A 17500-nucleotide genomic window follows, 5' to 3' on the forward strand; every position below is an offset into this window, starting at 1 on the left:
TTGGCCCCGTCAAGTCTGGTTTCCCTTTCTCTGGCCTCACTTAGTTCACCGTCCGTGGATTCTGGATCCATCTCCAAACCTGTTGTCTCATCCACAGGGCCTGGTCCATCCCAACCTACTAAATCTCAAGTTGACGGGTTGGTTTCTCCACTTCCAGTAATTGCTAGGCGAAATAATTTATCTTCCCCAGTACAAAAGATACTTTTGTCTTCTCATAAACCATCCTCCAGAAAATGTATCTTAGCAAATGGAAGAGATTTGTGCTTTGGTCCGATGAAAAGGTTGTTGATCCTTTTTTAGCCTCGATCGATAAGGTCTTGGAATACTTATCCACCTTATTTCATTTGGGAACCTCTTCTTCTACGATTAGAGTTCATTTAACTGCTATTTCAAATTTCCATAATGGTTTCGATGATCTTTCCTTGATATCTCACCATCTCTGCAAAACCTTTCTTAAGGGTGCTTTACATTTGAAACTGCCTTTTAAAGAGCCCATTGCACCTTGTAATTTAACATTGGTCTTACAAACTTTGGTCTATCAGCCATTTGAGCCAGCAGCCACCTGTGATATCAAATTTTTATCTTGGAAAACTCTATTCCTGGTAGCCATCACGTCGGCCCGGAGAATCTCAGAATTGCAGGTTGCGTGTGTAAAACATCCGTGTATCATTTTTCACAAAGAGAGTATCACTCAAAAGTAATCCCTCCTTTCTGCCTAAAGTAGTTGCTGCCCAAAGTAATGTCAGATTCTAATATTAATCAGTCCATAGATCTACCAGTTTTCTTCCCAAATTTATCAAACAAGGGAGAATGTTTACATTTGTTGGACGTATACAGACAATTACATTTTTATTTGGATAGAACAAAATCTTTTAGAAAATCGGACCAATTGTTCCTATCCTTTTCAGGTACTAGACTGGCCAAATCAGTTTCAAAAGTTACTCTGTCAAAATGGTTGAGAGATTGCATCACTTTTATTTCTCAACAAAATAAGCTGGACTTCTCAACAAAAGTTAGGGCTCATTCCACCAGATCTGTTTCCACTTCAGTAGCCTTTATTCCAGAGCTTCTATGGACGACATATGTGCAGCCACAACTTGGGCTACTCCCCATACCTTTATCACTCATTACAAATTGGATATGGTCTTCAGGGGAAGAGCATCCTTTGGTTTTATAGTGCTCAGGAATATCCTTCCCTACGGCCTCCTACGGCATGAAGTAGCTAGGGACTCTGCTCCAACAGTCAAGAATGAATGAAGATTGACAACATCAGATAAAGAAGTTATGTTCTTACCATAATGTTCCATCTGTGTTGTCGATCTTCATTCATTCTTGACATCTCGCCCACCTACCCCCTCCAAAGACTCCTGGAGGTTTGGAACTTGTCTTGGGGTCCTAGTAGAGTTGTTGCTCAGACAAAGCTTCTGTGATTTTCTACTCTATGGGCAAAACTTGATCTGAGGGGAAGGGAAGAGAGGCAGTATGGATAGCCTTGGCTTGAGAGTTTCTGGCTGGCGCGGGCTTGATATAATGGGCGAGTTGGTTCCGAGGGTCAGAACCGAAACCCAGCAGTCAATAATGAGTGAAGATCAACAACACAGATGGAACTTTATGGTAAGAACATAATTTTTTTTTTATTATTATCTTTCATAACGATACATATTTGATTCATGCGCACTCATGTTCAAATGTATTAAAACAATAACAGAAATTAGAAATAACTGAAATAAATTTACATGAGAAAAACAGTGTTTCCAGAAAGATCATTTTGATATATCTGAAAGTCATATGGAGAAATATTATAAAATTTCCTCTGTGGTTATATTCTTCTACTGTTGTGTTTATCAGGAAGTCCTAGTAAGGACTCAACAGCCAGGAAGATGCGTTTGCGGAGGAGGAAAGATTCCTCTCAGGATGACCAAGCAAAACAAGTACTGAAAGGAATGAGTGATGTGGCACAGGAAAAAGTGAAGACTGAGGTAACTGAACTAGAGCATTGCAGAACCATTGTTAGTACCTGAATATGCATAATTACTAGGACATGCATTGTACAGCATAATAAACATGACAAAAAATTGCAGAAAACACCATAGGCAATTTTTACATCATAAGAAACATGGCACAAAGTACAGCAGATGCTGTAGGTTTGACATTTTTATAGCTATAATTTTTGAACCTTGCTGATCTATAGTCTTAGAAATGTTTTGATGTGGTTGACTAGAAAGCAAGTAAAATCTGGATGTATAGGCTCAGCTATACTTTGCTCTGAAGCAGAGGACTGATATCATTGATGTTCTTCATGTTTCACTGTTGCAGTCATGACTGTAGGGTTCTCCCCTGCCGGCAGGCAGTCCTCGGTCGGCCAGAATCCCAAAGTCTGGGTCCGGCATCGGCTGTTCAACCATGCTTCCTGACGTCAGAGTGCCAGGAGTACAAAGCTGACAGCCGACGCCATGTTCTCTAGTCTTTCTTGCCGTGCGGTGATAGCAGTTCGCAAGTGCTGGTCGGCTGACTCCTGACCATCTTTTTTGAACAAAACTTCAGTCCGAAGATTTTATTCTCCTACTCAAGCTAAGTACCCCGTTGGGGAAACTTTTTTCTTGCTCCAGTCCAATGTCAGAAAAAGTTAATAATTGTATTTCATGTGGGAAGCAAATACCTCATAAGGATTTTCATTCTTACTGTATTCCTTGCCTAGGCCCTGACCACGACGTAGCTAGTTGTCGGTTTTGTGCTAGATTCAATCAACGTACTATTAAACGAAGGTACGATTTTGCATTTCATTACTTCAGTAGGCGTTTTAATTACAAAATGTCATCGGTTCGGCCGTTGTCAGTGAGGCGCTTTTGCAGCCCCTGTCGTCAGCCATTTCAGAACCGATGGCCGAAACGGACTCCCACGAGGAGCCATCTAGGCCTTTGAATATTTCAATTGCAGGACCTTCGGACAATGCTCCTTCGGATGGGTCCAGAGTCGCTGTGCAGGTACCGGCTTCCGAAGGGGTTTTCAGGCCTACTCAGCTTCTGATAAAGGCAAAGCCAAAGACAAAGGCAAAGACTCCTTCCAAATCAAAGACTGCAACACAGGCCTCTTCTGATCCGGCTCCCAAGTCACAGAAACAGTTACTTAAGATGGCGGAGGATTTACTTACTATGATTAGGAGTTCTCATCCCCCTCCAGATAAAAGGCCAAGGCAGGAAGTTTATTATGACTTTTCTGATCAGGCTTCTGTTTCTTCAGTTTCTTCTTCTGACCAGGAATATTCTTTCCCCCTTATGAGGATTCTGATGCTGAGGAATCCATTCCTTCAGCTTCTCCCCCTGAGGATTTCTCTTTTGGGGAAATTTTGCATGAAATGAGGGAACATTTCCACTGGGAAGGACAGGAGTATTCGGAATCTAAGAAAAGACTAAGGGATTTCTTCTTCTTCCCCAACATAGACCCCTGGCTATTCCTCCTATTTTGGATATTGTGGATGATGCTTTTTCAGAGGCTAACTTAACCCCTGACTCTTTCCCTCCTGCTCCTGTTCAGCCTGACAGATATTACAGGGTTCCTGATTCCCACCAGTTTTTGTACAAGAACCCTACTGCTGACCCTGAAACCATTTCTCAGGGTCCTAAGGTAGTTAAGGCCGCTTCTGCAAAAAAACCCATTCCCACTGAGAAAGATTCCAGATCTTTAGAAAGATGGGGCAAAAAAAGTGTACACTTCTGCTACTTTATCCATTAGGGCTTTAAACTGTCAGTTTCATATGCTGAAATACCAGCATTTTCTCCTGTCTGTTTTAAAACAAAAGCTTACTTCCATTTCCGCCTGTGCCAGATGATAAGGAATTACATGACTTAATGCATGCCACTGAACAAGTTGGGAAGCATGGTTTACACTGTGGATTTGATGCCTTGTAGGCATCTTGTAGGGCTGCTGCCTCTGGCACAGTCATTAGAAGGCATGCATGGTTAAAGGAACAAAATTTGCCTGATCAAGTAAAAGCTAAATTATTGGATGCTCCTGTTCAGCATAATGTTTTGTTTGGATCTAAAGCTGAAGAGGTGATTAAAAAGATGGAGGACAAGGCGAAATCCATGCAAACTGTTAAAAGATTTCTTACAAGTACAGCCTCCCAGATTTAGCAGGAATTTACCTACTAAAATTGGTCCTTTCCCAATACAGACAGGCCTCAGAGGGATAGATACAGACGCTCCCGAGGAAGACCTCAAGCACAAGCCTCTTACAGACCAAGACAGTGGACTGCTTCCACCCCTAGAGGGGGAGAGGACAGGTCGCAAACCCATAGGAAACAGACTCAATGACTCCCTCTGTTGGGCTGCAGGAACTTCTTGCCTGGAAGCCCCTCTCGGAGGAAAACGTTCACTTTTTCACCAAAATTGGACTCGTATAACCCAAGACAAGTGGGTTCTGGATGTGGTTTTAAGAGATTACAAATTCCATTTTCATACCCTACCAAGGCCAAGCGGATGGCCAGATCTTCCAAAACATCAATGGACAGAGGCCTTAAACCAGGTGGAAGCTCTTTTGGCTATGAAAGCCATAGAACTAGTTCCGCTTTCAGAGATGGGACAAGGTTTTTACTCAAGGCTCTTTCTAGTCCCCAAGAAGTAAAATTCATGGAGACCCATTCTGGATCCGTCAGTCTTGAACACTTTTCTAGAAATACCAAAATTCAAGATGCTTACTCTACAGCAGCTACTTCCAATGCTGACCAAAAATGTATGGATGGTGACTTTGGATTTAAAAGAGGCATATTTACACATTCCCATCAGGCAGGAGTACAGAAAATACCTCAGATTCAAGGCCGGGTTGAGGCATTATCAATTCTCTGCGCTGCCCTTTGATTGTTTACTGCGCCCAGGGTCTTCACCAAGTGCCTGGCTCCAGTAGTAGCTTATTGCAGACTCAAGGGAATTCAAATTCACCCTTATCTGGACGATTGTCTTATTCAGGCAGACAGCAAGGATGTCTTACTCCAGCATCTAGAATTTGTTCAGAAACTTCTCAAGTTCCTGGGATTCACTGTCAACATAAAAAAGTCAAATTTGACTCCCTCGCAACAGATAACTTTTCTGGGTGCTCTTCTAAACACAACAACCCAGATGGCATTTCTGACATACGAAAAACAATTACAGCTGGCTTCAACTTTCAAAACCTTGGCAACTTTAACTCGGCTATCTGCAAGGAAATTCCTGCAGGCTTTGGGTTACATGGCCTCCTGCATCCTTCTCGTACCATATGCAAGACTACATATGAGGAAAATACAGTGGTACCTAAAAAGTGTATGGTCTCAGCATTGCCACAGTTTAGACATACTGATCTCCGTCCTGGCTTGTCTTCAAAAGGAATTCCTTTGGTGGTCCAAGGCATGTACTTTAAACAAAGGAAAACCCTTCTGTCTGCCTCCTGCCACTCAGATACTAACCACGGATGCCTCAGATTATGCATGGGGAGCTCATTTTCTGGGCAACTGTATGCAGGGCCTTTGGGCAAAGGATCAGGAGCACCTACATATCAATTTTAAGGAAATGTTAGCCATTCAGAAAGCTCTGTGGGCCTTCAGGAATCTTCTGCAACCAGGACAACTACTGATACGAACAGACAACACCACAGTTATGTGGTACATAAACAAGCAAGGGGGATCTCATTCCTACCCCCTTTGCAAACTAGCCATGAATCTGTGGAACACAGCTCTAGCTTGCAATCTGGACCTTCAAGCTCAATTTCTACCAGGAAAGCAAAACTTCCTGGCAGACAGTCTGAGCAGAAACCTTTCGGATCCGCATGAGTGGATGCTGGACACCGAAATATTCAGGATGATAACAGCAGTCTGGGGATGTCCTCACATAGACCTCTTTGCATCCCATCTCAATCATCAACTACAGAATTTTTGCACCAGGACTTTCCACAAACAAGCTTGGAAAGTGGATGCCCTATCATTCAGTTGGAGAAACCTCTCGGGATATGCCTTTCCACCTCTTCCTCTTCTTCCATGGGTATTATTAAAGATAAAACAGGATGATTATCTTGCTGGCCCCAAATTTGCCTCGACAGTTTTGGTATCCAACTCTGAAAAACCTATGTTGGGAGCCCCCTTGGGTTTTACCACAGACTCCGAACCTTCTGTCCCAACATCAGGGTCAGGTTCTTCACTCCCATGTCAGAACTCTCAGCCTGGCGGCCTGGTTAATCCAGGGTCTTTGATTCATTCTCTCCTACCCAAGCAGGTTATGGATGTCATTTTATTTATTTATTTATTTATTTGCAGTTGGTTTACCAGGATAGTCCATTGGGCCAAAAGAACCCGTTTTCAATGGAGTCCTGGGGAGAAAAGCTCCAATACAGACAAATTAGGTGCATACAAAAATTACAAAATGATTGTACAGAGTAGAACATAAAACATTTAAGCTCACAATTCAAAAAGCATTCAAATCAATACAGTATGATGAGGATTAATGAGAGGTAAGTAAACTGAAACAGTAATGTGATATACATTCAGAGGAGTTATTCAAAGTAGACATCAAATAACATTACAGAGTAGATATACTGATGAAACATAAGCTTTGTTAGGTAGAGATAAGTATCAAAAGTGTAAAGGATGATGAGATATCATAAATTTATGAGGGGAGGGAGCAAGAACAATCCCATTGGGACCTCAGGTATGTATGGAGAGAGTTTTTGAACGTGTACCGGTTTGAGGTGGTACGAATGGATGGTGGGAGTGAGTTCCAGAGGCGGGCAAGGTTGAAGGATAGTAAGTGTTTACCTGGGGGATGAGATGGTTTATGGACTTCTAATAGGTTTAGATTGTTAGACCTTAATACTCCATTTGGTAGGTGTATTTTGAAGGCAGAAGACAGGGAGGTGTAAAGAGAAGGACTAAGAATGAGCTTGTGAGCGAAAGTCAGCTGTATATAAGTGAGATGATTAGGTAGTTCGAGCCAGTTTAGGTTTTGGAGAGAGGAACAGTGATGGGTGGAGGACCTGTGTCCATTTGCGATTTTATTATAGCAGGAGGAAAGCTGGTTTTTTAGAGAGGTCTGAAGATTGGTCAGTAGTGGGGCCCCATAGAGAAGGGAGGGGATGAGAAAAGAGGAAGCGAGTGTGATTTTGGAGGAGCTTGTAAGGTACTGATTCTGACGGTAGAGCATACCTAGTTTTTGATGAGTTTTTTTAATATTTAGTTGTAGATGGGAGTTGTAGCTAAGCCGATTATCAATTTGTACACCTAGTAGCTTAGTTTCGGACACTAGTTCAAGGGTGAGTTATTTTGGCTGGTAATTGAGAAAGAGTTTATATTGAAGGAAGTGGATTTGGAGGGGGTAAATACCATAAGTTTTGTTTTGGAGGCATTGAGTGCCAAGTGATTTATTTTCATCCACTGTTCGGTAATTGAAAAAGCTTCCTGGGTAAGTGTTTGGAGCTGAGAGGAGGAGGTGGCAGAGCAGATAATGGTAGAATCATCTGCATATTGGATGATGTTTGCAAAAGGAATTGATTTGTGGAAATCGTTTATAAATATATTAAAGAGGAGGGACCAAGAATAGATCCTTGAGGAACTCCAGTGGGGTACTAAGGAAAGGGGAAGTGGCCTTTTTCCATATTACAGCTTGGTATCTATTTGATAGATAGCTGGAGAACCAATTTATGAAGGAGGGAGAGAGGTTAAGTTTTGACAGTTTGGTTAAGAGCAGATTGTGTGAGATAGTGTCGAAGGCCTTGGAGAGGTCAAGTAGTAGGGTAGAGACAATGTGGCCGGAATCACGTGCTGTGTTAACAGTCTCAAGGAAGGACAAGAGGGCTGTCATAGTGCTGTGATTTGGCCTGGATCCGTGCTGTGTAGGGGTTATAAGGTTGTTGTCTAAGAGATGTGGCAAGAGTTGAAGGTGGACACACTTTTCCAGAAGTTTAGAAATAGGGGACAGGATAGCAATAGGACGAAAGTTGTTGATACTACAATTGTTGCCTCCTTTATGTAGGGGGATGATGAATGCTTGCTTCCACAGTTGGGGCACAGTGCATTCATGAATAGAGCGGTTGATTAAAATGCTGATGGGATAGGCAATAGCATCTGCAGCTATACTTAGGAAGTAGGAGGGAATGTTGTCAGGGGCATTAGTACAAGGCTTCAGTTTCTGAAGGAGTTTCTTTATAGTGGAAGTGGGTATAGGTTTGAGTGAGAATAGAGAGGAATGTGGAGAGAGAGAATTTGAGGGGGGTGCGAGTGATGAGGCAGTTGGAGTAGTGGATAAGGTGGAAGATATGCAATGTGAGGTGGAATTGGGGATAGGGTTGTTAGTGGGAGAGGGAGGGGGTGTATTAGATAGTGAGGTGGGGCATGTGAAGGAGGAGGTGAGTTTGCTAATGGAGTCGATGAAAAAGGAGTTAAACTGCGTAGCTAAATCTAAGTCAGGGCTATTTGGGTCTGGGGTTGGGGTGTGCGGTTTGCTGGGGTTAAGAAGGGTGGATATCCCCTTCCAGAATCTTTGAGGGTTGGTTTTATTATTGTTTTGGAGTATGAAGAAGTATTTTTGTCTATCTGAGGTTATTAGCTTTTTTACTTTATTTCGAAGGGTTTTCAATGCAATATGATGTTCTGGGGTCTTAGTTCTCAGATAGAGTCCCCAGGCTTTGTCTCTAAGGCGCATGGTTGATAGTGTGGTTTTGGTTAGCCAGGGGGCTGAATTTGTTTTGATTCTTTTTGTTCTTAGAGGGGCATGGGAATCAAGTATTCTTAAGAATGTGGAGTTAAAGTGAGCAACTGCTTCTTCTAATGGAAGTGTCTTTAGATTGTTCCAATTAATTGCTTTCAAGGAATCTACAAAGATTGATGGGTTGAAGCTTTTGTCGTTCAGTAGTAATGTAGTTGTGGGTACGTAGGAGATACAGGGAGTCGATGAGTAAAAGTAGGCAGATGATCACTAAGAGGGTCAGGAAGAGTACCGCAATCTGAAAAATAGTGGGGATGTGATACTAGAATCCAGTCAAGGATGGTGCCACAGGAGGGGTCTTTTGATGGGTGTGTTATGGTGTTGATTAGTTGGGAAAAGTTATATAGGTTGATGTTAAGAGGATTAGTTAGAGACTGGATGGAGGCCCAGTTAATATTTACATCTCCTAAGAGTATGGTTTCATTGCTAATATTGTCAGTGAGCCAAGAGAGGATATTTTCAAGTGTAGAAATATTGTCCCCTGGGGGGATGTAGATAGATGCTAGGCATATGTGTTTGTGCTTATTAACTTGTAGGAGAGTGAGGAGTACTTCAGCGTTGTTAAATGTAGGAGTGGGTTTGTCGTAGGGGGTAACTAGCAAGGAAGAGGAATATAGGAGAGCTACACCACCGCCTTTCCTTTGGGTCCTGTCTTTTCTAATGATAGAATAGCTGGGTGGAGTAATTTCAGAGTCTTTTATAGAGGGCTTTAACCATGTTTCTGAAATAGTATGTCAGGTTTATTATGCATAAGCCATGCATGGAGGGTTGGGACTTTATTCATTATGCTTTGGGAGTTTAGAGAGGTAAAGTATATGGGCTTGTGTGAGGAGGAAAAGGAGGAGGGGCCAGGGTTGGGATGGATATCACCAGATAAAAGACTGGAAATGAGGCGAAAGATTGGGTTCAAAAGATGATTGAGTAGAGTAAAACAATGATTTGGGTCAGTTGTAATGATTATGGGGTGTTTGGTTACTATGGGGAAAGAGTTTTTCTGAGAGGATAAAACTTTGAATGAGAAGGTGAGGAGCTGTGTTATTGGGTAAAGATGGGGAGAGATAGGAGAGTGCAAGTATGAGAGAGGGGAGTTCAAATGGTTGGTTGTGTGATAACATTGTGTATGGTATGAAGTATGGGGTTGGGTGAGGTAATAAAGATATGATAGTTTAAGAGATAGTAAAAGAAGGATACAGATGGATGAAGGATTTAAAGGCATGTTGATAAGGCTGCTTTGTGTTAAGTGTTATAGATGTCTTACATATGTTGTAAGTTAATTGTGTAGGAGGATGGAGAAAAGCTTTGTAAGGTTGAGTAGGATAAGGAATAGTAAGTGTGGAGCTGGATGGAGAGGTAGTTGAGTGGAGGAGCATTTAGAATGATAAGAAATGTATGTATTAGCTGAGGGAGTGGTTACAGATTGGATAATAGGCTGTTGGGGGTGTGTCTAAGGTGTTGAGGGCTGATTGGTGTAGGGAGGAAGTGGGTGTGGAAACTGGAGGGATATAGGTAGAGGTACTGGGGGCGGGTGGAATTTGGGGGCAGGGTAGGGGAGTGAGCCCGAAGGGCGAACGGAGCGGGAAGAAACCAGGAGAGGATCGAGAGTCAATCAGTAGAGCATAGGATACAGGAGAGTAAGTTGTAGCTGGGTAAGTAAGGTTTTTATAATTAAATAGGTAAAGTGGGCAAAAGTATGGATGAGAAAGTGAGGGAAGCAATTAATAGAAGAGAAAAGCAAGAAATGAGTGAGGAAAAAAAACAAAGTAAAGTAAAGTAGGGGGGGACGCCCTCTAGTGGCCAAATGCAGAAGTGCACTGGATCAACTAGGAAGGTCTAGGGACTAGATAGGATGGAATATGAAGAAGCAGGGAAAGAACTCAGATAAAGATGGGAGAGGGAATGGAAGGTGTTTAGGCTGCTAGCTGTCCTGGCAGGGAGAGAGCTTACAATGTTAACAAGCAGGAGTTACAATGGTAGAAGCCCAAGAGACAACAGATGTACATACTTTTGCAGTGTCCTCTGGGAGACACTCTTCCAAGTTCCAAAATAGGGAAAAGATGCAGCAGAGCAGTATGTCTCTTAGATAAAAATATATATGGAGTAGGTGGCCTTTGTTGAATGTATGTGTCCACCCAGGCGAGGTCCCAAGAGAAAATATAGGGCAAAAAAAAATTTGTGAGTGTCCTCTGGGAGACACTCTTCCAAGTTCAAAATAGGGAAAAGATGCAGCAGAGCAGTATGTCTCTTAGATAAAAATATATATGGAGTAGGTGGCCTTTGTTGAATGTATGTGTCCACCCAGGCGAGGTCCCAAGAGAAAATATAGGGCAAAAAAAAATTTTGCAGTGTCCTCTGGGAGACACTCTTCCAAGTTCCAAAATAGGGAAAAGATGCAGCAGAGCAGTATGTCTCTTAGATAAAAATATATATGGAGTAGGTGGCCTTTGTTGAATGTATGTGTCCACCCAGGCGAGGTCCCAAGAGAAAATATAGGGCAAAAAAAAATTTCACAGTGTCCTCTGGGAGACACTCTTCCAAGTTCCAAAATAGGGAAAAGATGCAGCAGAGCAGTATGTCTCTTAGATAAAAATATATATGGAGTAGGTGGCCTTTGTTGAATGTATGTGTCCACCCAGACGAGGTCCCAAGAGAAAATATAGGGCAAAAAAAAATTTCGCAGTGTCCTCTGGGAGACACTCTTCCAAGTTCCAAAATAGGGAAAAGATGCAGCAGAGCAGTATGTCTCTTAGATAAAAATATATATGGAGTAGGTGGCCTTTGTTGAATGTATGTGTCCACCCAGGCGAGGTCCCAAGAGAAAATATAGGGCAAAAAAAAAAATAGGAGCGTTCTCCCAGTCAGGCACTGCAGCAGCCGTGGCGAGGAGTTCCTCATTTTAGAAGCCAGACGTCTTAGCACTAGAAAATCTTATGCAGGAAAATGGAAAATATTTTGTTCCTGGATGCAGGCTAAGGATTCTGATCCTCTTCTTCCTAACATTCCTTTGATTTTACTTTATCTGACAGATCTCTTACATAAGGGTCTCTCTTTCTCTTCCATTAAGATTCATGCCTCTGCTATTTCCGCTCATTATAATACAGACCCTCCAATCTTTTCCCACCAGCTCATGAGACGGTTTCTCAGAGGAGCGAAGAACTTAAGACCTCCTAGATCTCCTCCCATTCCTGCTTGGGATCTTAACTATGTTTTGGAAAAACTCACCTTACCTCCTTTTGAGCCTGCTGCCTCTTCTGACATCAAGTTTTTATCTTGGAAAACAGCCATCCTGTTAGCTCTGACCTCTGCCAGGAGAGTTTCAGAGTTGCAAGCTCTTATGGCTGTGGAACCTTATATTATTTTTCATCAAGACAGGGTTTTTTTAAGAACTAATCCTACATTCATGCCTAAGGTGGTTTCCAAAGTGGCTTTAAATCAAACTATTCACTTGCCAACCTTTTTCCCCACTCCTCAAAATAAAGGGGAAAGGATCTTACATTCCTTGGATGTACACAGACAACTACGTTTTTACCTGGACAGAACCAAAGACATCAGAAAATCAGAGTTTTTTTCTTATGCTTCAGTTTGTTTCTTATGCTTCAAGTTCTCAAGATAAAGCCATTTCAAAACAGACCATTTCTAAATGGATTGCTCATGGTATTAGATTTTGTTATTCACACCATGGAAAGCAAATCCCAGGGAGTATACAGACTCATTCCACCAGAGCTGCTGCCACTTCAGCTGCCTTCCTCAGGGGAGTTCCTACCAAAGACATTTTGGAGGCTGCAACTTGGAGTTCAGTGCATACTTTTTCAAAGCACTACAGTCTACCTCTCTACTCTAAGTCTAGGGCAGGCTTTGCTTCTGCAGTCTTGCAGGGCCTTTTAGCCGCCCCTTCTACTTTATGACCACCTCCCTTTCACTCTGCTTTGGGATTCTACCCTACAGTCAGGACTGCAACAGTGAAACATGATGAACATAGTACAGTTGTGTACACTTACCATAAATGTAGATGTTCGAGTGTCTTCACTGTTGCAGTCTGGGTTTCCCTCCCTCCTGTCCCCTCTTATTTTGTGTGGTTCCTTTTTCACCCTTCTTCTGAGGTGTATTTGCAAAGGGTATGGGATCTTACTCATTTTGGAACTCCTGACATATGGGGCAAGAAAACTGGAGAACATGGCGTCGGCTGTCAGCTTTGTACTCCTGGCGCTCTGACGTCAGGAAGCATGGTTGAACAGCCGACGCCGGACCCAGACTTTGGGATTCTGGCCGACCGAGGACTGCCTGCCGGCAGGGGAGAACCCTACAGTCATGACTGCAACAGTGAAGACACTCGAACATCTACATTTATGGTAAGTGTACACAACTGTACTTTGCTTTTGTTATTTCTTGATTAGTATTTTATTTCTGTTTCCTGAATTCCATTGTAGCAGCATTGTCATTAACTGCTGTCTGAGCATTTACAGAGCTGGCCACCTCTGACTGCATTTTTGCAGTTTGTTTCATATTGATCAACATTATAGTAGACCTGTTCTTGATTTGTTTTTCTTCCTGCTTCAATTTGAGTTTATTTTGTTATTGACTACTAGTGCATGTCCTTGTTCTGGCAGGGGTTTTATTTTGAATTGATATAACAGGGTTTCAGTTGTAACATCACCTCTTAGTGTTGCTTTGAGTCTGGTTTTAGATGGCTGACTTCTAGATTATATTGTGCTTTGCAGGAGGTGAAAAAAACATTCTCAAAGCTAGGGAATTTATTTCATACACTTTATTTCAGTAATTATGTGTGATGTAACTAATAAGAGCAGGCATACTGATCTGTGTCTTTTTAATGTTTTAAGGTCTAATCATATTCACATTCAGTGTCATGTCAGTATCTGCAGTATACCTTTGCATCTTTTCTGCAAAATGACTGCACTGCTTAGCAAACTGCTTAACAAAACTTTGTAAAGGATAACGTGGTGACTACATAGCTGTTAAACAGGCTTTCTATTCTGTTCACCTTGCTGTGCCCCAGTAACAGCACAGCATTTTCTGTTGCTGTGAGCAGAGCTTGGATTCATAAATGAAGTCTGTGTGGTAGAGTGTGGGTGAGACCTGATAGAACTCACTGGCTTATAGCCAGTAACTCTTGCATCTGCACATTTGGAGGGTTGCTTCTGCCACAGCAGATGCCAAACTGGTTTGAGGCCTAGGTGATCAGTGACAAATGCTTTTAGAAATACATGACTGCCTTGTGCTCCATCTGGCTAAAATCTACATAGCGAGTGCATGTTACTGTCAGCTGGGAAATTTGCTAGAGAATTTGAAAGAGTGGAAGAATTTTTATTCAAATATCTCTCTCTCTCTTTGTTTCTATAGCAAGAAAGTGGTGATATGAAATACAGTGATCTGAAGGCAAGAAGATGGGACCAGGGCTTGGAGAAGCCTCGTCTAGACTACTCTGAGTTTTTCACTGAGGATGTTGGACAGATTCCAGGTGTTACTATATGGCAAATTGAAAACTTCGTCCCTGTTATTGTTGATGAAGCTTTCCATGGGAAGTTCTATGAAGCAGACTGCTACATTGTGCTTAAGGTGAGCTTTTAGTTTTTTTCTGCCTTATCTGCTCACATCCATCAGTCCCCAGTCCCACAGTGTTTATTTCATTCCCCTGACCTGTAGCAGTGATGTCCTTGGAGAAGGGAAGAGGGAGATGAAAGATGAGAACTAAGGACTGCAGTCCTCATCCAGTAGGCCTAGCTTGTTATACCCCCTGAGGGCTTGAAATTACAGTTTAATACATGTTTCACAGTTTGTTTTTGGAATGATTTTTGACAAAGAACCAAACTCTACTTCGTGGTGCAGTCTAAGACAAATTTGGCTTGACATGCAAGTCCTTGGCAAAGAGTAGTAGGGGACTGTGGTTTTATCTTAAACTGAAAACCTAGGTAGATGTGCTTGAATTCCAACAGCTACCATGCTAACACTGCTTTGCTAGATTTCCTGTGAGTTTTCCCTTTTATTTTAAATGTGGATGCTTATAGTGTTCTCAACACTGTAGCACTTTGAAATGCCAAGCTGGCAGCAGAAAGTATGTACTTAATTTTGTTAACTAGTGTACTGCATCTGAACCAATGAGTCAGGCCAGACTCATGAAGCACACCACAGAAACAGAGTGAGTGGTAAATTTATATTAAACTGATGGGTATGATTAGTAATAGGGACTTGCTTAGGTATACATTATATGATGTATACCTAACAGCAGACTACCATAGCAAACTACCATAATGTCAAATGTCTTATTGTTGAGATGATGCGATTGAATAGCCGGAACGTTGAACAACACTTAACAAAAATCTACATTTTTGCAGGGGGCCAAACTCCCTTGCACCCCCTGCATATAATGTACACCAACTTCGAGATTGCAGTAGAGTGGGGGAAAGGGTAAATTCCTGGATCCCTGCTGTACCTTGATCTCCATGCATAAGCTTCGATGTTCTGAAAATTCAATCATATGGTCTTGACCATATGACGTTCGATGTTGTGGAACTCTGATCTTCTGGCATGGACCTGATAATACCATATGTTACGTAGGTAGCATTTGTGGGATATACTTGAAGTAAAAAATGCAGCAGGTTCTAGTTAGCTAGTGCAAAGCACATTAAAATCCACATAAGGAACTGATTACAGTAGTCTTTCCACTATGGAAACTCCTTGTAGTGAGGTATTTAACCAAGATAGCAATGCTCATGCCATACACATTCATTGTACCCTCACTTCTAGACCATAATTCATCTGTGTAAGCCATGGTTTCCTTACTATTTGTCAAACATTTAGGACTTGGTGCAAAATAATTTCATAGTGGGGTTAAGGAATTTTTCGTATTCCCCGCTGATGTGTAATCTTGGAGTTGGTGTATAAACTGCAGATAACCACAAGGCATTCTTAAGATATGTCAATAATCTGCATAACAATACATAGAGGTGCTGTGAGTTACTGCACAATGGCACCACTTATAGTGAACCAACAGATATTGCCAATGTCTTGGTCGATAGGTTTAGTGTAAACTTAACCCCCCTCCCTTCACTCCTTAAAGGGCCCATCCCAATACCCGAGGAATGCCAAATCCCTAATATCATGGCTGCACAGGTAGAAACTGCACTGTCCAAAGCCAAAAATACAGCTTCCATGGGACCTGATAATATACATGGATGTGTTCTACACGAATTACAAAGGAAATTGGCACCACACCTGAGTGCCCTGTTCAACCACAGGCTCACTTCAGGCTTTGTTCCCACCGAATGGCATATCGGTACAGTCATTCCACTCCACAAAGAGGGAGCAACTACTGACCCTGAAAACTACCGCCGCATCAGCCTGACATACAAGGCCATGGCACGTATCGTTATGGACTTTATAAATAGGGATGTAAGGAACCTTCAAACCCTGGACCCCTCACAGTTTGGGTTTGTAAAGGCAGATCATGTCTGTTAAACCTGATAGACTTGTTCGAATCTGTCACTAGAGCGGTGGATGAAGGCAAGGTAGTCCATACAGCCTACCTCGATCTAGCTAGGGCCTTCGATACCATCCCCCGCTCAGGGGTCATTGATAGACTCTCTAACCTAGACATTAACCCCTACATCATAAGATGGATTGCCAAATGGCTCATGGACAGAATCCACACTGTGAAAGTAGTGGACTCCAAGTCTGACTACCAGGCAGTTATAAGTGGAGTCCCACAGGGATCTCTCCTGGTTCCTCTTTTGTTTGGCATATACTTCTCAGAAGTTCAGGCCAACACAAAGGGATTCTGGTTAACCAAATTTGCAGATGACTGCAAGCTGGGAGCTATTATTGATTCTCAAACTGATGTAGACATCCTACAAAAAGGCCTCACAAAGACCAATGACTGGTGCCAGAACCACGGTCTTAAGCTCAGTGCCAAAAAGTGCATCGTCATTCCCTTCGGAAAAAATACAGTGACCATGAAGTACCACATCGACAGTAGCCCACTCAACTCCGAAGGCATGATAAGAGATTTAGGGACACAGGTAGATAGCAACCTCACCTTCGACAACCATGTTGCCACTGTCATTTGAAAGTCCTTCTGTGTGGCACACCTCATTACAAAAAGTTTCTCATCCAGGGAGAAAGAAGTCATAATTCCTCTCTACTCATCCATCATTAGGCCATTAATAGAGTACAGTGCCCCATTTGGCATGTACCTCACTAGACACCTACAGCAACTGGAGAAGCCAAAGAAATTTCTCACAAAGAGGATCCTAGGATTCAAACACATGCCCTATGCAGAAAGACTTAAAAAAAAAAAAAAAAAAAAAAAAGGCAATCTCTGCTTGACATACAAAGCCATGTCTGACCCAGTATTGCTAGACATGCTTCATTTGAAAAAGTCCCAATCCCTATGCACCACATGATCCAAAGAACTCAACTTCATCACTACAATAAATAGAACCTGCTGGAGGGACAAATTCCTAACCCAGAAACTTCACATACTCTGGTATAAACTCCTCCATTCATGTCAAGCAGAGCACTTCACTAGCCCTCTTCAAGAAAAATCTTGACGAGTGGATGGGTAACAAGAAATTCACCCTAGGGACCTCTTCAACAGCCTTGCTCGATAGGGGCACAAGGAGCTAACATCCGGCAACAGGATGACTGGAAATATTCTTGGGCTAGGCTTGTATTGACTCCAGGGCCATTAGCCTAGTACTCACCTAGGAACCTATAAATAGCAGGGTGTCTTAGGGAAGTACTCCCTCCACAACAGGAGGTGTAAT

General features: G+C 42.3%; 1 protein-coding gene across 1 annotated transcript in view; it reads left to right on the forward strand.

Moving 5' to 3' along the window:
• FLII (FLII actin remodeling protein) overlaps window positions 1–17500 on the forward strand; it is a 945835-nt gene that overhangs the window by 472025 nt on the left and 456310 nt on the right. The window contains exons 12-13 of the mRNA XM_044089594.1: window positions 1849–1979; window positions 14079–14294. Coding sequence (XP_043945529.1) covers window positions 1849–1979; window positions 14079–14294 — 347 coding nt within the window. The remainder of the gene's footprint in view (window positions 1–1848; window positions 1980–14078; window positions 14295–17500) is intronic.

Source organism: Protopterus annectens, chromosome 12.part0, assembly GCF_019279795.1.
Source record: "Protopterus annectens isolate FY-2018-M chromosome 12.part0, PAN1.0, whole genome shotgun sequence".
NCBI classification, from domain to species: domain Eukaryota; kingdom Metazoa; phylum Chordata; order Ceratodontiformes; family Protopteridae; genus Protopterus; species Protopterus annectens.